This window comes from Penicillium alfredii, assembly GCF_028826965.1.
Source record: "Penicillium alfredii strain IBT 34128 chromosome Unknown utg000011l_segment0_segment0, whole genome shotgun sequence".
NCBI classification, from domain to species: Eukaryota; Fungi; Ascomycota; class Eurotiomycetes; order Eurotiales; family Aspergillaceae; genus Penicillium; species Penicillium alfredii.
The window spans coordinates 1181031-1203983 of record NW_026622708.1 but is presented as its reverse complement, the minus strand read 5'-3'; the positions used below and the strand labels follow the sequence as shown (position 1 = coordinate 1203983).

At 52.5% G+C, this 22953-nt stretch overlaps 11 protein-coding genes across 11 annotated transcripts; 3 read left to right on the top strand and 8 right to left on the bottom strand.

The window, feature by feature from the left end:
* Positions 1–399: 399 nt before the first annotated feature.
* On the bottom strand, positions 400–834 carry NUU61_008879 (PaaI family thioesterase; the record flags this gene model as incomplete). The annotated part of the gene is made up of 1 exon (XM_056659404.1): positions 400–834. The coding sequence occupies one exon, from the start codon at positions 832–834 to the stop codon at positions 400–402; it is 435 nt and encodes a 144-aa protein (XP_056507697.1).
* Positions 835–966: 132 nt separating this feature from the next.
* NUU61_008878 (DDHD family phospholipase) lies at positions 967–3939 on the bottom strand (the record flags this gene model as incomplete). The annotated part of the gene is made up of 3 exons (XM_056659403.1): positions 967–1111; positions 1171–2376; positions 2462–3939. The coding sequence occupies 3 exons, from the start codon at positions 3937–3939 to the stop codon at positions 967–969; spliced, it is 2829 nt and encodes a 942-aa protein (XP_056507696.1).
* Positions 3940–4235: 296 nt separating this feature from the next.
* On the bottom strand, positions 4236–5172 carry NUU61_008877 (fungal specific transcription factor domain-containing protein; the record flags this gene model as incomplete). Its single annotated transcript, XM_056659402.1, has 2 exons — positions 4236–4748; positions 4771–5172. The coding sequence occupies 2 exons, from the start codon at positions 5170–5172 to the stop codon at positions 4236–4238; spliced, it is 915 nt and encodes a 304-aa protein (XP_056507695.1).
* A 535-nt stretch (positions 5173–5707) lies between these two features.
* On the top strand, positions 5708–6379 carry NUU61_008876 (uncharacterized protein; the record flags this gene model as incomplete). Its single annotated transcript, XM_056659401.1, has 2 exons — positions 5708–5993; positions 6054–6379. 2 exons carry the CDS (start codon positions 5708–5710, stop codon positions 6377–6379), a joined length of 612 nt encoding a protein of 203 aa, XP_056507694.1.
* Positions 6380–7096: 717 nt separating this feature from the next.
* On the top strand, positions 7097–9350 carry sac6 (fimbrin; the record flags this gene model as incomplete). Its single annotated transcript, XM_056659400.1, has 5 exons — positions 7097–7119; positions 7183–7393; positions 7450–8147; positions 8186–9204; positions 9283–9350. The coding sequence occupies 5 exons, from the start codon at positions 7097–7099 to the stop codon at positions 9348–9350; spliced, it is 2019 nt and encodes a 672-aa protein (XP_056507693.1).
* A 474-nt stretch (positions 9351–9824) lies between these two features.
* On the bottom strand, positions 9825–10759 carry NUU61_008874 (uncharacterized protein; the record flags this gene model as incomplete). Its single annotated transcript, XM_056659399.1, has 4 exons — positions 9825–10027; positions 10094–10217; positions 10289–10614; positions 10672–10759. 4 exons carry the CDS (start codon positions 10757–10759, stop codon positions 9825–9827), a joined length of 741 nt encoding a protein of 246 aa, XP_056507692.1.
* Positions 10760–11045: 286 nt separating this feature from the next.
* NUU61_008873 (uncharacterized protein) lies at positions 11046–12970 on the bottom strand (the record flags this gene model as incomplete). The annotated part of the gene is made up of 3 exons (XM_056659398.1): positions 11046–11450; positions 11500–12130; positions 12432–12970. 3 exons carry the CDS (start codon positions 12968–12970, stop codon positions 11046–11048), a joined length of 1575 nt encoding a protein of 524 aa, XP_056507691.1.
* A 277-nt stretch (positions 12971–13247) lies between these two features.
* NUU61_008872 (uncharacterized protein) lies at positions 13248–14356 on the top strand (the record flags this gene model as incomplete). The annotated part of the gene is made up of 3 exons (XM_056659397.1): positions 13248–13549; positions 13643–13778; positions 13838–14356. Coding segments are annotated over 3 exons (957 nt in total), but the record flags the coding sequence as incomplete, so codon positions are not given.
* Positions 14357–14542: 186 nt separating this feature from the next.
* NUU61_008871 (aminopeptidase P family protein) lies at positions 14543–16049 on the bottom strand (the record flags this gene model as incomplete). The annotated part of the gene is made up of 3 exons (XM_056659396.1): positions 14543–14743; positions 14802–15834; positions 15889–16049. The coding sequence occupies 3 exons, from the start codon at positions 16047–16049 to the stop codon at positions 14543–14545; spliced, it is 1395 nt and encodes a 464-aa protein (XP_056507689.1).
* Positions 16050–16196: 147 nt separating this feature from the next.
* NUU61_008870 (uncharacterized protein) lies at positions 16197–17555 on the bottom strand (the record flags this gene model as incomplete). Its single annotated transcript, XM_056659395.1, has 1 exon — positions 16197–17555. The coding sequence occupies one exon, from the start codon at positions 17553–17555 to the stop codon at positions 16197–16199; it is 1359 nt and encodes a 452-aa protein (XP_056507688.1).
* Positions 17556–18436: 881 nt separating this feature from the next.
* Positions 18437–21947, bottom strand: NUU61_008869 (uncharacterized protein; the record flags this gene model as incomplete). The annotated part of the gene is made up of 3 exons (XM_056659394.1): positions 18437–18624; positions 18678–21033; positions 21102–21947. 3 exons carry the CDS (start codon positions 21945–21947, stop codon positions 18437–18439), a joined length of 3390 nt encoding a protein of 1129 aa, XP_056507687.1.
* Positions 21948–22953: the final 1006 nt, after the last annotated feature.

The following is a 22953-nucleotide window of genomic DNA, read 5'->3' as shown; positions in this document are numbered from 1 at the left end:
GGATGATCAGAGCGCAGGACATTGGGCGACAGTTGGGGAACTGGGGGGCAGTGCGATAAGGGGGCAACGCCCGCATGCTTAGCATGTTACGATCGACACGCGACCACGCTCCCCACACTTCGACAATTCACAATTTCAATTCATGGAAATAAGATTGCGAGTAAAATGTATCCATTCAGAATTGCCTGGAGGGTACATGGAACCGACAAGACATCTAAAGCAAGTAGAATGGAGGGTTTCTCTCCGCTATCCGAGTGAATCCAGGCATTCAAAGTACATGCGCTTCATGCCAGATGCAAAGAAGATGGCGGGCAAATGGAGACATGGGGAGATCTACTCTACTTCCCAAGGACAAAGAAGAAACAAAAAAGAAAAAAGAGACGCCGTCTTACGCTTGCTTCATCGCGACCGGACGTACTTGGTGTGTGATCCCTGGGCCACGATGGCCAGCCCCGACTTGCTCTTTTTGGAGATAGACACCGTCGTAAAGGCGAGGGAGTTTCCTACTTTGTTCGCGCGGCCCTCAATCTCGAGCCAGTCGCCGGTGGAGGCAGTCGAAAGGTAATTGACATGGATATCTGTACTGACTCCCGTGGAGTCCAGTCCACAGGAAGCAATAGACAGGCCTCCGGCCCAGTCAGTCACACAAGCAGAAAAGGCGCCGTGCAAAGTGCCCTTTGAGTTGAGATGGCGAGGACCAACTTGAAGTCGGGCCCGGACAAGGCCTTTCTCAGCATCATAGACATCAACCTCATCAAGAAGAAATCCATAGATTGGGCTATTGGAGCGGGTACGCTCCCAAACTTTGTGCACCTGCTGGAGTTCACCGGTCATGGTGACAAGATTGAAGAAGTTGGCGGGGGAGAGAGAGAGAGAGAGAGAGAAAAAGATGCCGTGAAAAGAAGAGAAAATTCGGCAGAAAAGAAAAGTGTTACCTAACGCCGCTAGTCCCAGTTTGGAAGAACATCAACATTTCCCATCTCCCTTGGTACCTCGATGTCGCGATTTTCGAGACAGCATCTGGGACAGCATGAAATGATTGACGTCCTCATCTCCCCAGTAGGTGAGGTGGCTGGCAATGCTGGCAATCAACGAGATGTCGAAGGCCCCCCTGTGGTTCAGTCAGCCTTGTCTCCCCGCCCCTGGTAAAACACATATCTTCGATCTTACTCTTGAATGCTATAATCGACGCGGCCATTGGAGTTCAGGGCCCGCACTTTGGCGTCTTCAAGCCGCAACTTTCGTTCTTGGTCTTCCGACTCTAAGTCGACGTCGGCATCCGCAGACGAGTGCGAATGGGTTTTTTTATGGCTTCTACTTTTCTGGAACCCATCATAGAGAGTCTCCAAATCGGATTCAATCAGGGTTGGAAATTGATCGTCGCCTTCTTCTGGGGGATCCGAGAGTGACCCAGATTGAGTCCGTTTGTGACGGGACGGGTCCAGTTTGCCGGCCGATGAGGCTTCATCCGCGTTCAAGCCCAGACTGCGGTTCAGCAAACTGCTTGCAACGCCAGATGTGAAATTAGTCCACAAAGACCCCACACTCTGACCCATGCGACTGCCCAGGATAGAAAGACTTTGCCCCGAGGTTGTCCATAGGCTCTTTTTGACTGAGGGTAGAGGTTGTGGCCGGAGAGCCGCCATGGCGGGCGAAATGAGTGGTTCAAGACGGTAGCTCACCGGATCTGAGGGATGAAAGATGTTGTAAATGTCTCGACATTTTGGAGTAGATATTATGGCAGGACGGTCACCCAAGCTTTGTCCGGCACTCGCGCGCGAGTCCCGATTCGAGTTCAGAGACCCCAAGGCCCCGGTGTCGATGTCAACATCCAAAGTACTTCTGCGGGTTCTCGTGCTTAGAGGAGAATAGCCAGCAATGGTCTTCCCCTTCAGCATTTGAAAAAGCGCAATTGGGGATCCCAGACAGAAGAACTCCTCGCAATCAAATTGCAAGGCATTCTGTCCACCTTGGTGGCTTGACATATCATCCGATTCCGTTGCTTTGTCTCGCCTGGCAGCAGTTTCACTGGGCTGGTGGCATAATATATCGAAAAGAATCGCACTTCCGAGGGAATGACCACAGAGACTGACTGTGCCCTGGAACGATGGGTTCCGCTGTCGATAAAGCTGAATGATTCGGTTGCATTCATGCTTGACGATATTGGAAATATGCTCGCAATACCCACTCTGGTAGAGCAGCACATCCATCGCCAAATCTGAGATGAGGTTACGAACAGCCGGAACACTTTCAAGCGTAATGTCTGATAGACTTGGATAAGCGTCATCCTCCAGAGTATCCGCATCAGCCAGGTCAAGTTCCTTGCGATTCTGTCGGACTCCCCGATATGGGAAATCAAGAAGATGTCGCCAGCACCTGGGTGTATATCAGCAAGGAGGACTCGAAAGCATAATAAAACGCAAAGCGATATCGCAAGGACATCTACACCGGAGACACTCACACGGGAAGCACCTGCACTCGACAATTTTTGTCGCTGCCAGCAAAAGTCGAATTCAAAGCTTGAAGGTCCGGTGAGGCTTTGTAGACACTTTTAAGCGTCTTACGAAGCACATTGACATCATGGATGAAATTGATGCTCTCCAAGCGTAGCCCAAGCCGCTGGCCGATCCCATGCGTGACCAGGATTAAATGATCAACCTCGCGCTCTCTGTCCTCGCTGTCCGCTTCCCTCAACTCTTCCATCTCTTGTTCTTCTTGCATCCGGGCTTCCTCTTCGATTTCCGCTGGGTTCTGCGGCTCCCCCGCAAGAGAGGACATCTGCCGCTCTAGCGTGGACTTTGGCCTTCGCCCTATGCTGTCATCTTCGGGCTTCGGAGGAGTCGACAGGTCCGAGGAGACAGGCTCGCTAGCCTTGTGCGCAACAGCTTCCGAAGGGGCCTCAAGCTTGGTGGCCGGGGTGGTCTCGGCAGGCTTTCGATCCGGACCTTTGGAATCAAATGTCTCTCTCGGTCGCCTAGGCTCTCTAAAGCCACGGACTACTTTGGTGCCTGGGATACCGCCCAACTTTTGATAAACGGTGGTACTGACGCGCGACATAAAATCATCACTTAAGAGCCATGCTGTTGAGGAATCTTGATAGGCAGCAATTCTATTCATGTAGGCACCGAATAGGCGATACTGTTGAGGTTCTGCGGCGGGGCCACTTGACTCGGTCCGAGGGACGCCCTGAGATGAGAAGGTAGTTCCGGCTGGCTCTGAAGGTTGCGCATGACCTCTGAATTGCGACTCTGTCATACTGTGCGATCGATTGCGCTCTTTGGCGTCCAAGACCGAGTCCGAAGTCCCTGGCTTCATCATATCGGTATACCAGGGCCGTAATTTCAGGTAGCCCTCTTCGAGCTGGGTGGCCAGATTTTCTTCGCACGGCTTCAATGCAGACCCTTCCTGGATAAACCACGTTCCACGACGAACTTCATAGATGGGTCCAATCCAGTAGGCAGGGCCCAGTTCCCGTTGTTCCACATCCACGTCAAAGAGATAGTCTTCATTCACCGGTACCTTAGTCGAAGCTCGCGGTGCTACCTCCTTCGGCTCCTGGGCCCGGCTGTGCTCGTGGGCATCTTCGATGTCCGACAATTTCCGAAAAGCAGCTTCAATGGATTGCGAGTCTTTGAGGGAGAACGGAATGAATTTCTTCGGCGGAGGTAGGGGTTTCTGGTCGGCGGTTGTCTGATCCAGCAACGCCGGCTTTCGTTTGGGGGAATCCACGGCATAAAACCACCGTACTTTCAATGGAGGGCAGTCTGGAGGGTACTGGCGCAAGCTCAATCGATGCCGATGGGTCACCGTGTGGTCCTCCCCCTGTGACCGTTGAAGGACATCAGACCCACGCTGACGGTCGGATTGAGGTGTTGGACCCCGAGAAGGCGTCCAAGGGGAGAACGACCCCAGAAAAGATTTCTGGTCAGCACCTGCCATGGACGTCAGGCGCGCCCGTGCCAAGAGAGCAAAGCGAACCAACGTGGATAAATGGGCTGGAAGCCTTTGGGGAGGATGTGCAGGAGTGGGGATGATGACGGAGGGATTTTTGTTGACGTGAAGTCTGCCACCTGAATTATTAATACCTACCGCCCTGGGGTACCCATTTCCACGGGTGCTTTTTTCTTGTAGCGCTAAACAATAGAGAGAGAGAGAGAGAGACAGAGAGAGAGACAGCTTCAAGGATCAGACCTACTCGCGAATGATGTCATTCCTCAACCGCCCAAAACTTGTCGTTAGCCATTGGATTGACTCAACAACGACTCAAACTGTGCCCAGTTTGGATAATTTGGATCCTCGAGTTCTCCCAGGATGAACGGGTCAAATAGTCCAGATGATATTGCATTGCTCTCAAATGCGAGTGGCATCTGCAGTGGGGAGAGAAACCGAGGGTGATCCCCGGGTGACGCCCTTGGCTCATTCAAAATGATCAGGATTGCGCGCGAGACATGCTGCACGTCTCGGCAGGCATGAGACTTCTCCACGCAAATCGCCTGCGCTTGTTTCAACAGCGGCAGGGTCTCATTTTCCGTATCGAGATCGACAGCGGCATGCTCCCTTTTACGGGTGTGGACCGCTAGACAGAGGACCATCACTCCCAGAAGGAAGTCGTTCATCGTGAAGTTGGTCAACATCCAGCCCTCCCGATGAAGCCGGCCACTGGCCCCGAACTCGTTGTATACATCGGTGAACTGGCTTGGCTGACCAGTCTTTTCCCGGCTTTGACGCAAGACGCAGCGCTGAAGACGCTACCTCGCGTCATATATTTACGGTGCAGCACACAGCGGCTTTTGAGATAGATCTTGTCAGTATTAGAAAAGGCGCACCGGCAATCGAATCGGACAGAGGCCGGGCTTGCAGCACCGCGGGAATAGCAGTGTGCATTTGTCGAATCTCGTGGTCCAGCTGCAGAATTTCAGCCTCTGGTTTCCCACGGAAGGACAGGGCATCTCTACAGACCCTGCTGAAACTACTCATCTGCCGGTCCTTGGCAATAAACCAGAGGACCCCCGTCGCCTCAGTTTCCGAACGAGGCGCGGTGAGTACTTGGGTGTCGACATCAAAATCCGAGTCGGTCAAGTTGCTGGGGGATTTGGTATCGCAGTGCTTCAAACAGATGTTGCTTGGTAGTCCCAGTTGAAACGAGACCATCAAGTCGACTTGCTTGCGCATAGCCCAAAATCGTCGACGCATCTCATCCTCAAACACAGTGAACCTCCCCACGAGTCGGGGTCTCGGTGATAGCCCATCTCGTATGCCATCCGAACGATGACCCCAAAGATGGTTCCCGCTTCCCGAGAAGGGTCCAGGCTTCGCATGGTTTTACACTGGGCATATAGGGTGAATGCCTCGGGTACGAATGGCTGGGGGCGATGATATTGAACTGCTCTACTGTAGATGTGATCAGCTGGAGAATCCAACTTTCTGGCTCCACCTTTTCTTCCAACTTCTCCACCACGTCCTTGAATCATCCAAGATGACTGGCCCCTTTGCCTCGATTCCATCTCTCTTGTATGAGCAGACGATCATCGTCACATCGTGGACCCACCGCTTCGCCCGGTCAACTTTCCGTATGGGGAAATTCCCGGGTTTGCTTCTATGGAGATTATCTGGAGTTCTTTTCTTTTTATCGTCGAACACCACAGGTATATAAAGGCGCTCAGATGGCTCAATTCTGCTATTCATCCCATCTTACATTTTGTGAACCATGACTAAAAATTCCATTGTCTTCATCACCGGCGCCAACACAGGGCTCGGACTAGAAACAGTCAAAGCCCTGTTTCGATCTTCTCGGCCGTACACGACATACCTTGGGGGTCGCCCCTTGGAGAAGGTTGACGCGGCTGCCAGAACAGTTCGTGCGGAGTTTCCCGAGAACGCGAGTGTCGCCGCGACCGTGCAGGTGGACATTGAGGATGATGAATCCATTCACAGCGCATTCGAGCATGTGGCCAGCCAGTATGGTCGAGTGGATGTGTTGATCAACAACGCAGGTATCCACACCACCCTGAAATAAATCACACCAGAGTCCCAGCAGCTGATGTTTTCAACAGGAGGCCAGTTCGATCAACAACTGTTCCGGGGCACGATGACGATGCGCGAGATGTGGAACAAGTCGTGGAATGTCAACACGACCGGCACCCACATCCTGACCCATAAATTTGCGCACCTCCTCTTGAAATCTTCGGATCCCCGACTCCTCTTTATCACAAGTGGCACCTCCACCCTGACCGAGAGGGACAACCTTGCCCTGAAGATGAATCACTCGCCGCCGAAGGGCTGGCCTAAGCAGAGCCCCTCTGTTCCGGCGTATCGAGCCAGCAAGACAGGTGTGAACATGATGATAAGGGAGTGGGCTCGGGTGTTGAAGACGGTGTGAAAACGTGGAGTGTGTCACCGGGTTTTCTGGCCACGGGCCTGGGCGGGGTTAAGAGATGAACAAGCGGATGGGCGCGATTAATCCAGAGTGTGGTGCGAATTTTGTACGCGAAGTGGTGGAAGGGGTGCGCAATCACGACGATGGAAAAGCGATTCGACGCACCGATATCCAGCCATGGTGAATTCGGGAATGTTTCCGTAGGCACCGAAATACTGTAGAGATCCCAAGACCTCTCGACGTCATCGCCAGAGGCAGCAGTAATGACTCGGTAATTATGTTGTTCGAGGACCGAGTGTCCCCTAAAAATATCTTACAGATACCTGGTAGGTACCTCTGTGACAGCTTTAGTTTCATAACCTGAAAAAGTATCTTTGTGGTAGCCCGCAGACGTAAAGGGCCACGTATTGTGACGCCTTGATACACGGTGGCTCATCCCACCCCCCCACTCCCCCTCTGTGTATACCTGGCGCTCTCGCTCTCTCTCTTCCCAGCGCCCTGCCCACAACAGAACACCTCTGGTGCCCAATTCTCCCTCTTTTGGTTTACGTTAGGTTGTCTGTTTACTTCTTTTTCTTTTCTACAACATTGTCCTCTTCTAGGGAGCCCCCTGATAGCTTCTCCTCTCTGTCGATTCTTGGGCTTGCCTGAACCGCCTATTGCCTCCCGAATTCTTCTCTTCCTCAGGACTTCAGACGCGATTTTCCTTCGGTGTTTACGATGAATGCCCTCAGGCTTCAAAAGTGCGTTGGTTTTCAATGTTCTGTGTGCTAAAACTGGTGCTGACCGCGCGAACTCTTCCGCAGGCGGTTCCCGCAGCTTGACCAGGGCGATATCTTCTCTCTCCAGGATGCATTCAATCGGCTAGATGTTGATGACCGTGGCTACCTGGACGAGGCTGCTGTGATCAAGGCCACCCAACAATCGGAGCGCCAGCCGTATGACGTGGTCCGCCAAGCGTTGAAGGATGTCGAGCTCGATAGCTCCCGACGCGTGGAGCTTGAAGATTACATTGATGTAGGTGCCCAGCATTCTCTGGGTTGGATGTAAAGGAGAAACTAAAATCGTGGCAGCTGGTCTCAAAGCTTCGTTCGGCACCAGCACCCGGTGCTCGTGGTGCACCCAGTCCCGCGGCTGTGATTCAAAGTGCTGGTGCTGGCGCTGGCGCCGGCCAATCCCGACATGTCTCGAAAGGCAGTCTTGGAGGCAAAATCCATGTCCAAGGCTCGTCTTCAAACGTCACGCATACAATCAACGAAGATGAACGAACCGAATTTACGAGACACATCAATGCTATCCTAGCTGGCGATCCTGACGTTGGCCATCTCCTGCCCTTCCCCACCGATACTTTCGAGATGTTTGACAAGTGCAAGGATGGCTTGGTTCTGGCAAAGTTAATCAATGACAGTGTTCCCGACACTATTGATGAGCGGGTCCTGAACAAGGCCGGGAGGAAGATCAAGGAGCTGAACGCTTTCCACATGACTGAGAATAACAACATCGTCATCAACTCTGCCAAGGGCATTGGCTGCTCGGTCGTGAACATTGGAAGCGGGGATATCATCGAAGTTCGCGAGCATCTGATTCTGGGCCTCATCTGGCAGATCATTCGTCGGGGTCTTCTTGGAAAGATCGATATCAAGCTTCACCCTGAACTTTACCGCCTTCTGGAGGAGGATGAGACCCTGGAGCAATTCTTGCGCTTGCCTCCGGAACAAATTCTCCTTCGTTGGTTCAACTACCATCTCAAGAACGCTAAATGGGACCGAAGGTACTGTGCTTTCCCTGCTCTTCTTGATAGTTTGTCAGTACGGAGCCAAATGTTGCTGATGACTCTAATTTTAGGGTGACGAATTTCTCCACCGATGTGAAGGATGGTGAAAACTATACTGTTCTCCTCAATCAACTGGCTTCCGATGTCTGCTCACGTGGCCCTCTCCAGACTCAAGACTTGCTTCAGCGCGCCGAGCAGGTTCTCACCAATGCAGAAAAACTGGATTGTCGCAAGTTCCTGACCCCAACTTCTTTGGTCGCTGGAAACCCTAAGCTCAACCTTGCTTTCGTGGCCAACTTGTTCAACACGCATCCCGGACTTGACCCCATCACCGAAGAGGAGAAGCTCGAAGTTGAAGACTTTGATGCCGAAGGCGAACGTGAGGCTCGAGTTTTTACCCTCTGGCTGAACTCACTCGACGTACAGCCAGCGGTCAACTCGCTGTTTGATGATCTGCGGGATGGGTCTGTCCTGCTTCAAGCTTATGACAAGGTCATCCCTGGAACTGTCAACTGGAGGCATGTCAATAAGCCTCCTGCATCTGGTGGAGAGATGATGCGGTTCAAGGCGGTCGAGAATACGAACTATTCCATCGAGCTCGGAAAGCACAATGGCTTCTCTCTTGTTGGGGTGCAGGGTGCCGATATCACCGATGGCCAGCGGACTTTGACCCTTGGCTTGGTGTGGCAATTGATGCGCAGGGATATCACCAACACACTCTCGGCGCTTGCACAGCGCCTGGGTAAACGCGAAATGACGGATGCAGAGATGATTCGATGGGCGAATGACATGTCTCGCAGCGGCGACAAGTCTTCCACGATACGCAGTTTCAAAGACCAGTCGATCGGGTCCGGCCTCTTCCTCCTGGATGTACTCAATGGGATGAAGAGCAGCTATGTGGACTACGACCTGGTGACCGCCGGCCGGACCGATGAAGAGTCCTATGCCAATGCCAAACTGAGTATCAGTATTGCCAGAAAGATGGGAGCCACCATCTGGCTGGTGCCAGAGGATATCTCTCAAGTGCGCTCTCGTCTGATCACCACGTTCATCGGTAAGTTTTGTTCTTGGAATCTTGAATGCATGACAGTTTCTCACAATTCGCCCAGGCTCTCTCATGGCTACTTACGAGAAAATGTAAAGGCTTTCGCCTTGCTGCGGTCTTCCACTCGGGGTCTCCCGAAGCTTGGCAGACATTGACCTCCATTGTGTCTTTGCTATTTGACTCTTTCTGTTTGTTGTTTCTGTATGTTTTTTCCCCATGCATGTACATCTTTTGCTTTATTCCATCCAAGCGAACGAGTGTGCCTCGTACCCTGAAAAAAGAAAACAAATGGTCAAGCCTTGTTTTACCGTGGCTGTAACAATTAGCACACATTAGTGTTATTGAATAAACAAAATGACTACATTAAGATCTACAAAGCTACCAAGCTTCGAAAGATGGTCGGGGTTGGTAGAATCGAGAATCGCAACCAGGCATATAGTCTCAATTTTCATGTAACTACATTTTCTTCTCTAAATTTTTCGAGATGATTGGCGAAAGAGTATTTGACATTTAAGAGTAATTCAACTTTCCTATTCTATACTACCTCGGCAATTTAAACCCATTGAGTTTGGTGGAATGGGGGGCGGTCATGAAGGTTTTTGACCCGGTGGACATTCACTCGACCCTACTTAGAGGTACTGATTGAACCATGCCACTGCCTGGAGGAATGCAGATTCTTTGGCGAATCGGTTTGTGGGCTTGGAAATGTCTGCACGGACCGCGAAGCCATGCTCTACGCCGCTGAAGAGATTGATCTGATACGGTTGACCTATTTTGGCAAGGATTTCTTCAGACTCGTGGCGTTTTGGAGCGGGAAAAATCGAATCGATCTCTATGAGTCCGTATGTGTTAGTTGCTAGTGAGAGGTGTATATTCATTTCCGGATTGTGCGACTCACCGGCTGCCGCAATGGACAGCGGACCCTTGATTGCCTCTAGTTCCTCGGCCTCGACAAAACTAGGATGAGCCACGTAGGCGGCATCGAAGAAACCGGGCTGAAGTAGTCGGATAGCGTATTTAGCCTGTCAAGGGGGCATTATGGCGTGTGAGCATACTATAGCCTGGGGGAAGTCTGGCGGAGGATCAAGCCTACCCCAAAGCAATATCCAGCGGCGCCCACTCGTTCGCAGCCCATGTTGGTTCTCATTTCTTTCAGCACGGCCTGCACCACGGGTTCAACGCGGTTAGGCAGGTGTCCCGGGGGTCCTTTCTTCCAGGCCATCAGATCGAACCCGGCTGGGCGGTTCAGCGGCACCGGATCGCCGTGGAAAAGATCTGGCATGACGACGAAGTAGCCATTGGCCGCCAGTTGGTCCGCAATCAGTTGGGGGTTGATGAAGCGGTGACCGATCACATCGGTCAGGAAGAGAATGGCACGCTTAGTGGAGCGGTCCGCGGGATGGGAAACATAGGCCTCCACTGCGAAGAAGCGTTAGCAATCACCGCTGATCCGTGGTTCGAGGTGATTCCGGATACCATCGCCGATCTGCTGGAACTGGCCCTTGGCCTCGCCCTCGTGTTTCACTCCGACGGTGCAGCAAGCGCTTGGTGCGTTGGATGCCATGGTGGGAAGCGAGACGTGGTAGAAATTGAAGTTCAGAGAAATGAGAGAAAGAGGAGAAGAAAAGAAAAAACACTCGACACCTCACGTTGGGGCAGATGATATCAGTCGAGTGGGGGGATGACAGCTATGCCTATTGAGGCAGGCACGTCCGACGACCTGTGTTATCAATCTACAAAGTCCGAATATCACTCTCTTTTTTATGTATATACTCGCGGTATTAATATTAGCGTAAAACCCCCTATTTGCCGAGGTCATTTGCAGCAACCCGCTAGGCAACAACACCAAGTCAAATGATCAGGTACAGACTGCACAGCAGGCTCGGTCCAGTGAATATTCCTAGCCAGAAAACCACATTGCCCACTAGTCGCCGCCCGCGCATCAGACGGGTCCGGCTCAGAGCCACCAGCGGCAGTTGGGACATTTGGAGAACCAACAAATAGCCCCGCAGCCGCCGGAAGATACACAGCATGATCAGCTCATGCACACACGCAGATAGGAAGAAGGTGGCCAGGTTGGCCGACAGCCGCGAGAGATGAAATGTGCTGATGGAGCTGTGGTAGACGTGTCGCAGCAGGAAGTTGTGTACCGGACGGTTCCAGTCGCGCGCAAACTGGTCCCACGAGACCGAATTCCACCAGTCGGCATAGAAGCCACGGTCTGCAAACCTGGTGATCTCGGCGAGGGCATTAAGCTGCAGATGTTAGTCTCTCCCATGATTCAGCTCACTCGAGGCGACTTACTACACATTCCCAGATCACATAGAATGCCAACAGGTACTCCATCATAAATGGGAAAAGCAAGTCACTGAGGACCCAAGGAAACTCCTGTAGTCTTTGCTGTGCAGTCAAGCCTTCCTCTTTCATACGCACCGTCGACATCACCACCGGGTAGATCCACGATTGAGAGACGGCAATCATCACCACGATGATGCCAAACGTGGCCGCTGTCTTCTCTGCAACATAAACCCAATCCACCGTCTCTGTCCGTGGGTATTCAAGCTCATAAACCAGTGTGGGAAGGGTGACAAAGTCGCAGAAATTCCTCAACGTCAGGTTGTGGGGGTAAAAATTGGCGGTTGATGAACATCGACCTTTGAGCCCCTCGGAGAGGAGATCACTTTCCCGCTCCAGCAGCCCTTGGAGAGAGTTGACTTGGCTTGCCTCCAGAGGTGCACCATCCTCGACCTTTTTGACGAGGCAAAGAAGGTAGTCTGTGTCTCGAGATCCCCGGAAACCTTTGGTCTCGGAATCACGGCGGTTCTTAAATCTCAGATCGGTGATTCCCTGTGTGCCTGGTGGGGATACAGCGGACGCCTTTCCCTTGAATGCAAGATCCTCTTCGTTCTGATTCTTCAACTGGTGGAGTCTAGTCCTCAACAACTCTCGCTTTTTGTACAACTCGGACACTGTGTTGGTCAATTCCAACCCCCGGTTTCTCCAGCCATTTGATCACTTACAATATCCATTGTAGGATGCATAACTATGCTGTTTCATCAACATGGTCAAACAGTGCAGAACGATAAACACGGTGTGCGTCCAGGGCCAATCACGGTGGTAGGTCCACCAGATGGCAACACCCAAGTATGTGGTTTGCCAACCCTGCAAAATATATACATCTTCATTAGCAAGTAGACCGGCCGAGGAGGCGATGTTCCCCTACATTCTGAACCAACCAGCCAAGGCCATTCCAGTTTAGATAGCCTCGGAACACCACTCGCTGCAAAGCGAGACAGAATGCCGTAGACCAACACAGGACGAGGTCTGTTAGCCCGAGAACGAGGACATCCTTCCGGAACATGAGGCGGAGAATCTCATTTTTGCCCCAGATCGTGCCATAGGACCTCCAGTTATTAGCAGCAAACTTGACCAGCAGCAGGGCGACGCCCAGCCAGAAAAGAGTGAAGAAGCCGTGGAATTCCGAAGAGCTGAACGTCGGGTTCTGGCGATCAAAGGTACTCAGCTGCCGCGTAAACTCCAGATCTCGAAATCGAAAGCGACGCTTCTCCGGCAAACCGGATCTTTCCAGGTGCAGATTATGTCGCAGGATTTCCTGGAGCACCTCGGCATCCTCAGCGGTCAACAGATACTGACCAGTTTGGCCGGTTTCTTGGAGTTTCACTGGAATACTGCGTCTTCTCCCGTAGACCTGAGGGTCGTCGGATGGGGTAGACGCAAGCTGAAGATCAGAATCTGATTGTTCGGAGCTGCTCATAATTGTTCCTGGCATTCACAGGTGCGACCCGCGGTGGATTTATAGTTCGATCGGTTGGGATCGGCTCTTTGGGTGGCAAAGTAAACAGATGACGTTGGTGACCGAGGTCCAATTTTGACACGATTCTGGGTCGAGCCATGCATTTCTGACGATCTCAGCCCTATGTCTGAGGGCCCATACCAAGTGTCTCTATGACGAGTCAAATAAGCTGAAGAAGGCCGAGCGTTGGCGTGACTTCTCCGTTGGAGCTTTCGCCCCTTGGCCCACTTTTGCGCAGTTAACGGTTCCTCACGAAATCCCCCCAATTCAACCTTCTGTGCCATTGATTTTCTTTACTTTCTTGTTCATTCTTTCTCCTATCATGAACACGCCTCAAGTACATGTGCCTAGCTCCGACAACCCCGAGTCGACCAATGCGCCCCCGAATGAGAATGTGCAATCAACAACCGAGGTAGAGATGGGAGGCACGCAAGACGAGAATCAGAGTCAAGCAAACCAAGACAGTACATTGCCTGATGCGCAGCCAGAGCCTGAACCCCTGACATCGACCAAGAAGAACTCTGGCTTCAAGTTTCTCGAGTAGGGAGCTACCTTGACCCTATCCCATCCCCCAACCATGGCGCAAGTGCCGTCGCAATTCCTTCAGCTCAACCGGCTGATGTCTTCTTCCAGCTTTTTGGCTTCCCCCATTGTGGAAATATTGGTTGGCCAGGGCGAACATGAGACCACCTTGACCGCACACCAAACCCTCTTACTGGAGTCGCCATTCCTCTCCGAGTTTGTCGACAAATTCGAGGGATCTGGTCCTGTGAGTCGCTCAATCGAACCGCCTGATCCCTGATGCTCATATACTTTGGTGATCACTAGCGGCGGATCAGCCTCCCCGACGAGCATGTCGAAGCCTTCGGCTGCTACCTCCAGTTTCAATACACGCGCGATTACTCCGTGAACCAAACCGAGAATCCCTCCGGGTCACTTGAGCCAGAGGCAGCAGACGACAGTGGGGATCAATTACTTCGTCATGCGCGCATCTACACGTTAGCAGAGAAGCTGGGATTGCCGGCCCTCAAGAGCTTGGCCCATACCAAAATCCACCGTGTCAACGGCACGCCTCGCGGAGAGCTGGCGTACGCACGCTACGTCTATACCCACACCCCAGCGGACGATATTACAATTCGGAAGCCTGTGGCTTCCTACTGGGCGTCTCGGAGCCATGTCTTGAGGCACGAGGTCGATGGAGACTTCAAGAAGCTTTGCCTGGAGGTGCCCGAATTCGCTTTTGACGTCCTAACCCTTGTTCTGGACCGGAAAGAGAAGAGCAGCCAGTCCGAAGTGGATTCGAGCGCCAAGGGTAGCGCAAGGAAGCGGCTTCGAAGTGGTGTTTGAGTGTACAAACCGTTATTCATCTTATCAGATGTCATAGGCGCAAAATGTATTTTCTTTCCATCACAAACCGAAGGTCAATGATTTTTTTTTAAAAAAAGAATATATGTATGGGTTCATTTTAATGGATGATTCAATGTCCCCTGGAGAATGTATAGTAACTGGCCCATCCCGTTGGGGGTTGGGGGATTATAGAGCCAAGCTCTCCACTTCCTCAATTGCTTTCGGGGCCGTCGTCAGGTTTTCATACCCATCCTTCGTGATGTGGATGTTGTCCTCGATGCGCACTCCTCCTACGCTCCAGTATCGTTTCAGGACATCCGCGTCAATATACTTCGCCCGTTCCGGAGACTTCAAGACGGGATCAATGATGAAGTGACAGAAGTAGATCTATGCAGATATTAGTTGAATGACCTTCTCTTGGTAGGAAATACTAGAATAAGCTTACCCCAGGCTCGACAGTGATCACCGATCCTGCCGGCAGGTGGCCCCGTACGCGCAGGTACCGGAACATGGTATCTTGGTCCTCATAGTTCGGGCGGCCACCGGTGTCGTGAGTGTCCATCCCCAGGTAGTGACCAAGGCCATGCGGGAAGAAAGCCACACTGACACGGTTCTCGAACAATTCGTCCTCGGAGCCGCGCAGGATGCCCAGCTTCAACAGGCCTCGAATGGCAATGCGATGGGCCAGTGCGTGGACGTCGTCCCATCGTACACCTTCCTTCAACATGGCGATGCATTCCTTTTGCATCTGTAGGACAATCTCGTAGATCTGGCGTGTCTCGGGGGCAAACTTTCCGTCCAGAGGAATCACACGGGTGATATCGGCGCAGTACGTCTGGTACTCACCCCCGGCATCGATCAGCACATTTTTCTTGCGCTGCTGGGTTCCCGGGTTGACTAGGTCCTCGTCATTTTTGACGTAGTGGAGGGTCGCACCATTCTCGCCGCCGGCAACGACCGGGTGATAGGACTGCTCGCGGCAGCCATTGGCAATGGCAGTGCCGATGAATGCCGCCTCAATCTCCCGCTCGTTGGTGGCGGTCTTGGAAGCCTGAATGGCAGTAATGTGCGCCTTGGCAGAAATGTCGTTTGCTTTCCGCAGGAGCGCGATCTCGTACGCGTCCTTGACCACGCGGCTATCTTCAATTACACCCTTGAGAACGGATGTATTCGTGTTCGCAAAACCATGGAATATCGTCCCTTCCGATACCTGCTCGCCAATGACAAACGCTATGGTCTTCCCACCATGGGCTGAGGCGATTGCCGCGAGAGTGGAATTCAAGTCGGTCGTGTAGCGGACATGGTCCACATCGTAGAGCTTTGCGGCTGCCTCGGGAGAAAGAGGGAGACCCGACCAAATGACGGATCCAGGATCGATGGGTGGGATGAAGAGGGTGAGCTCGTCCGCGTTGATGTCGTATGTCACGTACGAATCGGGCAGCAGACATCCGGTGAGATAGAAGAAAGGCCGACGTTGCCTACAATTTTGTCAGCGGGCTCGGTCTGAGAAAGAGAAATTGCTCAGTCCTGACCTGAATGGCATTGTCTCGTCATTGTCTTCGATGAGCCGATCTTTTTGCGACTCCAAGTAGATGACACCGGCTCCGTGCTGGGCCTTGAGCGTCTCGGCGACTCGGCGAGCATGAGCTTTGGCCGGGTACTTGGCGGCAAGGATGTTGTCGACAGTAGTCATGGTGGAATGAATGGAGAGGGAAGAAGTTGAAGAAAAGAAAGAAGAGGTTCGAGTTGGAGGGGTTTACAGCGTTGCAGTGCGGGGTCCCGAGAAGTATTGCCGGGATTATGGTATCTCACAGCTCGTTACACATCAAAACTTATCCACTTAGTTTTCCGACACAGAAACATCCTCAAATTCCATTTCCCACCGGTCGACCTCCGCAAACTTCTTGGCCTGAGCTCGTAGCTCCGCGCTCGTGTAGCGCGGGGTTGATCTCGTCTCGGCAACATCCGAATCGTCCGCGTCTGATTCTGGAGGCGAAGACAACGGCGATGATGACGACAAGGCGAGCTGTTCGTTTTCCTTATCGACTCCTCTTCGGGAACGCGAATATGTGGCCGGTTGTCTTGGCTCTGGGGGCTGCGAAGGCCTCGATTTTGCTTTGGCCTTCTGTTTTTCTTGGTTGAGCTTGGACTTATCGCGCGCGTTGGCTAATGGCTTGGGTTTGCTTGCCCCTCCCCGCCGTGAGGGCTTCCTGGTTGGTAGGTAGCTTAACTCATCGTCGTCGCCCGATGCAGCATCATGTGGTTCACTGTCACTTTCGTCGCCACCCGAGCATTGTTTGCGCTGACGCTGATGTCGAGACAGAAGCTTGTTTTGCAGAGCTGCCGTCGTTAGATGAGCTGTTTCGCTCGATTTGTTCTTTCCGGGGACCTGACGGCCAGGGATCTGAGGCGAACGCCCGACCCCCGCGGAGCTTTGAGGGCTCCATACCGGACTGCTAGCCGGCAGTGCCATGGTCTGGCTGAAATTCTCCGGGGCATGTGAAGGTCGTGGTGTGTCCTCCGAAACATGGGACGGCTGTTCATCGCGCACGACCGGGGTGGCGGTTGGGCTGTCCTGCACCACTCCTGAGGGCGACTCGGGCACCTGGACTTCTTCGGTGCGTTTGCGTCGTTTGCGCGATCCGCTGGATGAGGGTGCCGAGGGTGACGAGGGCTCTGATGGTGATTGTTCATGCGGCTTGATCAGAAGAGATTTCCCTCGGGAAAGATTCAGCGGCGTAGATTCATCCTGCGGACTGAGCCCACCGAGAAAGTCGTCGTCGTCGAGTTCGGATGAGCCATCTTCAGCCTGCATCATCTGCAGAATACTTTCCTGTCGCGGCCGCCGTCGAAAATTGCTCAAGACGGAACTCTCAAATCCAGGCGTTCCGGGAATGCGCGAGCCCATGTCGCCTTTGCGACCGGCGAAGGATAAAGTAGATGAGTAGCCACGCGATCTCGTCGGAGGACGACTGCCGGTGCCCGGTCGGCTACCGGTACCTGGCCGCTCGCCAGTGGGCGACGACTCGATTGCTTGTTCATAACTTTTGGTCATAGGGGTCTGATTTCGGAGAGCTTGTCGAGGATCCAGTGTTGACCCCTGCCCAGGGGACTTGGGAGGATCATTCTGGCGCGCAGTCTCCGTCGCATTCGCAGGTTTATTCAAGGGGCGCGTTCGTTTTGGGGCAGGGCGCGGCATGGTGATGGTGAGAGTAGGTGTGTTTTGGGTTATCAGCAAGAGAAGCAACGGGAAGAAGCGCGTTGTTTTGAGACGCGAAAAGAGTGCCCCACTTTTGGGGAAGTTGGCCCAGGTACCGGTACCAGTCCCTTTGAGAGAGAGATGCTGCTAGGGCTGGGTACTGGTACCTAGCAAAGAACCTGATCATTAGCTGTGATCCTATATATAAACAACCAGCCGCTGGCCCTCGCTTCATAAAGAGTAAACGTAGGATTTCAAAGACTTACTCTTTTATATAAGCTCACTATGATTACAACGTTGGAATTTTTTTGCACCTCTTTTTGGACCTCTTTTTGCATCTTCTTTGTTACTCTTACTTAGTATATATATATTTTTTTCTATATTTTTTTGTCATCTCTGTCTCTATTTTATTCTATCCAGCTGGCAGGTAGCTTAGAGTAGTGGAGGAGAGGACTAAATCAAGAGAATGTTTACTTCTCTAAAGCAACCCTATCCTTAGAATCTTATATTATAAATACATACGTCCCCAGATATACATACATCCATGCCTATATTTACCCATATATCTATTTCCATAGCATATTTGGAGCAATTTCTGCGCCAATGGAGCGGTATGCCAACCTGGTGCCAAGTCTGAGATTATCTGCAATGAGAACGGGTAAGAATAAACATCTTGTATCAATTATGTTCTTCAATCATCAAATATTTCACGGGGGCTGAATCATGGTATCTCAAGTATAGGGAAAAAGGGGGGGGGCTGATCAATATCGACGTAAAATAAACAAAAAGTATGGGCAAAATGAACAAAAGAGGCTCAGTAATTTCCCAAGGCCCTAATAAAAAAAGAAAATTAAGTATCTCGTGATAGCTTCATATACTCCCTAGACCAATACCCACTCGCTGCCTCGTTTAATGAACTTGTCGAGCATCATGCCTACATCCGCCAATGCGAAACGGCACACGTAAAAGCCAAAGAACTCGGCTGCGTGGCGTGTGCTGAGCTCTAGGCCAACGTGAGTAGGAGACGAATGTTTAAGGCCCGGGTCTTCAACCTGCTGGGCGATTTGATCTGGGATCGGTAAGCACGAGGAATGAAAGATAAATGCGAGCAACACTACTTACCCAAGACCTGAGCAGCGTCGAATACACGCGCCAATGCTCCCATGTAGTGGGAATTGGGGCCTGAAAATTCAAGCTGGGTGACATTGCGCTTGACATGGGTGGTGGGCACCGAAGTCATCGGGACGGATTGAAGTGTCAGGTTGTCCTTGTTGCTTTCTCGCGCGCCCGGGGGTAGCGTAGCAGTACCAATCCCTGAGGTCTTCGCTCGCAGTCTTTTCCAGGTCGGTCGGTAGGACTTGTTTTGCGAGCTAGAGTTCTTCGAAGAAAAACTATCGGCATGAGAGGCCTCATCGGGTGTTGAGCCCGGTTTGAACAGCGGCATGGCTGTCTGTACCCCGACGTCATGGCCCAGTTTCTTCGACAATGAGCCTTGGACCTGGTCGAGAACAGTCTCTAGTGCCTGCATTTCTTCGAGCACTGCGTCCGCATCATAGGTGTCGACCTGGGCTAATTTGAGCAATGCGGCAGTCAGGAGGTCGCAATTAGATATTTTGTCCTCGACTGCTTTGAGCTTAACGTTCTTCACGCGCCAAACATCGCGGGGAATGAATAGCTTAGCTGATAAATAGCCGCCATGGGGGTGGGCGATTGTTTGATACAGGCATCGCATCAACCAAAATGGGCGGAAGAGGAATGACTCTGGACATGGTTCCAGTGGGAGTGGCGCATTAGCTACCAGGGAATTCGGGCAGCCAAGCGCTGTGGGGGAATGTATGTCACAGTCGAAAAGATTCAGACCGCTGGTTGGTAATCCATTTTGCGTAAAGCTTGCCGCTGTTGGGGTGGGTAAAACGGGCACGCTACCAGCCAATGCGCCCTTTTGGGTATCCAGGGCTGGGAATGCGCCGTTCCACGGGGTACTTGGCGACCCAGGCGCGGTCTCCGGATTGGGGACAGAGACGTTGCGAGATCGGAAAGCCTTAGAACTGGAGGCGCTTCTGTCCAACCCGTCTGGAGCGGAGGGTATCTTGCCCATAGGCCGGGCGGCTGATGGCAATGGCGGAAGTTCAGGCTCGTCATCTTCCCGTGTCCGAGCTTTGGCGAGATTGGATTCCAGAACAGATCCCACGGATGGATTACGCTTTGTAGGGTGCAAGTTGGTTCGGAGTCCCGGGGTGGAAGGCTTGGATGGATCCGAGAGAGGTTCATCCTTCGGCAGCGGCGGCGGCGGTCGGCTTGTGAGGGGGGTGGAGAAGCTTTCCAGGCCCGAGGTATTGGAATCGGCTCGAGAGTGAGTGTTAGTTTCGATTTTCAGTTCACCTGGATTTTGGCCAGACAGCCGCCGTGCCCGTACTCCTGGTACAGGGGGCCGGCCCATCTGGGCAGGCGGTTGTGACAAGGACGCGCGTGGCGGCAAGGCGGGAAAATCGGAGGAGATCGGGGGCGAAAAGGGTCGCGAGCTGGCGTCTCCCCTCTGGTCACCGGCGGGCACTGTGTCATCTTCTGCGAGAGTAGACAGCCCCCCCGTGCTGGTGATGTTGGATGCTGCGGAGCTTTCCCATGTTCGCCCAGACACGTTGCTGGAGTCCGATTCCCGCGGAAGCGCGGACTTGGATTGAATACCAAATTCGAAGTCATCCATCACGTACCCCTTGGTCATCTCCTCCAAGAGACGTTCTTCCTCCTCTGCTTCCTCGTCAAGGTAGTCTGAATCACGACCGGTAGGGTTGCCGAATTCCGTCCGTTCCTGGATTCGTCGTATCTCACGGCCACGGTTCATCGCGACCTCTGCCTCTCGTTCTGCCTCTCGCACCCTTTGCTTCGCCAACTCGATGTTTCTGCGGGCGTTGGCCACAATGTCATCGCTTTCTTCCTCCTTGAACTCTAGCACCGGCTCCAGACCGTCATCGTATGCAGCCTCCACAGCTGCATCTAGAGCAGCATCGAACTCGGCCTCGGTGTCATTGCTAAGGCGCCGGCTTGTTCGGTGGCGTAGATACACAGATGATGCTTTTGAATTCGCAGAGGACGGCGATGAAGCACCTGACTCGTCGATGGTGTCCAGCCAAGAGGTGGATTCATGGGTTTCCTGCAAAGAATTCTCTGGATGCCGATTCTTGGTTGTTGCAATCCGGGGTTGACCATCAAAGTCTGAAGGTCTCAGCGATTGCCGTCGAGGGGGAATTGCCTCGAAAGGCAATGTTTTGTTGTGTTCCGGTGAGATGTGCTGAAAACCGAAAGTGGAGCTGTCGGCGCTCTGGTGGCTCCCAAAACCGAGGCCCTTCTCTGACAACTGGAGTAGTTCACTGTAGGACTCTTGGCTGAGAGGACGATTTGGTAGAGCTTTATCGTCGCTCTCCGGAAGAGGAAGTTCCATGCGCTGAAGTTCGGTGATTCGGATCATGTAAGTGTCACGCTGTGGTAGGGGTTAGCCTTAACACAAGATTCTGGATGGCAGTAGAGCTTTGCCAGTCTGAAACCTACGATTTCCTGGAGCTTGAGTTTCTCTTCATCGCCTCCATTGCTACGGAACATGACAAGCTGCAGTAGTTGGCAGGCATCATTATAAGCTTCCATAGCACCTTCGAAGTTGGCCGCATTGTCAAGAAGCACGGCTGTATTCGCCTTTTGAAGCGCTTTGGACAACATGGCTTTTTGGGTTTGGCCGTGCTGTCGGTTTTCTGGGTCCCCTTCACCATCCCCCAAGGAGGTTGACCCGTCACTGATTCGAGCAACACTGTCCTGAGGGGGGTTTTGATAATGCGGCACTGCCTGCGGTGCGGTTTCCATCTCTGCTCTTGGTTCATTTGCCTGGGAACTTTGAAAGATATGACTGGAGGCCGTGAATGAGAGATCAAGTGGTGGAGATGTGGGATCGGGAGAAAAGATGGAAGATTGGTCCAGTTCTGGCAGACTTAATTTGGGGAGTTCTGCCATTCCCGCCGCACGCTGCGGACTATGACTCCCATGGCCCCGACTGGATCCTGACATGGACATCTTGGAGCTCCCTCGGCGATGGCCAGCATACTCCGACGGGCCCTTGCTGGAGGTAGTGGACTGAGACCAACGATTCAAGCTTCCCAGACCCTCTTTGATGGGACTGGTACTTCCCAGGTTGTCAGGAGGCAAGTTCGGAATGTTCTCTGTGAGCACTCCCAGTCCGTTGGGCGTGACAGCGCCTGTTGGCTTCACCATTCGAGTTCGAGATCCGGGGCGCGACGAACGAGAGGTAGGCCTAGGGGGCGGTGCCGATGTGGGTTCTGGCGGTGCCGAGGGATGTTTGGGGTAGAACGCCTTGGTTTCATCGTCAAAGGCGGAGCGGTGTAGCATTTTCGAGACGGAGGGAAACGATTCAAATCACAAATTGCGGATGGTTCAAATATCGAGGCCTGGCATTGAGAGTTCGAGACCAGGAGTGGTGGTGTGCCGGTTGACCGGTTGACACGTTTGGGCGAGTACAGATAGCACGGTCAAAGAGGATTCGCAACCACGACTTGAATGTCTTCGGTCATTCTCTGACAATGAATCTTCCTTGTAATAAGAGCTCGGCAGCAGGGAGATAGCTCCCGAGAGCCGCGTTGGCGCTATTTCTTGAAGATTCCCCTGATTTATATTCCCGCGCTTTCTCGGCGCATCGCTTCGTGTTCGGGGAGTTCGAAGATCTATCGCAATACACTCAGGTGGTCTACACGCATCGCCTCGTACAATTGACCTGGGAACGAGAACTTATCAGCGTCCAGGTCAGCCTCGGGGAACAAATGGGCAAGGAAACAAACTTACCAATCGGCGGGGTACGCTATCGGATGTGCGCAATTGACCTTGGTCGGCGGCACAATCACTCTTGGGGTTGCCAGGAAAAATCCAGCAGCTTCGGCGTCTGGTCTAGATTTCGCAACAGCGCAATGAGGTAAGGTTGAAGAGGCCAGGGGCCGCGGTGCTTCCGATGGTCAGGGGTGGACCGTGGTGCCGGGCGGTGGGAGAACGGGAAGAGAATGCGGGGATCACTTCCGCTTGAAGAATCAGTTGAGGATTGATTGAAGATGAGTGAGATCTGGAGGGGAGGAAAGGGGGTTGTGTGACAAGTGCCACTCGATGATCCCTAGGGGGGAGAGAGAGAGAGAGAGAGAGACAAACGCCATCTTATACATCGCACAGGGATGGGCTCTATTTTATTTTATTTATTGTTATTATTATTTCCTTGGTATTCTCTTTTATTCTCTTTTTATGCGTGATTATTACCAGTATATCGATATCGATATAGATATTTCAGTCTTTGGTGTTTTATTTACTTTCAAGTCCCTTCGCTGTTAACGTTGCAATGGACGGGAGCCTGAGG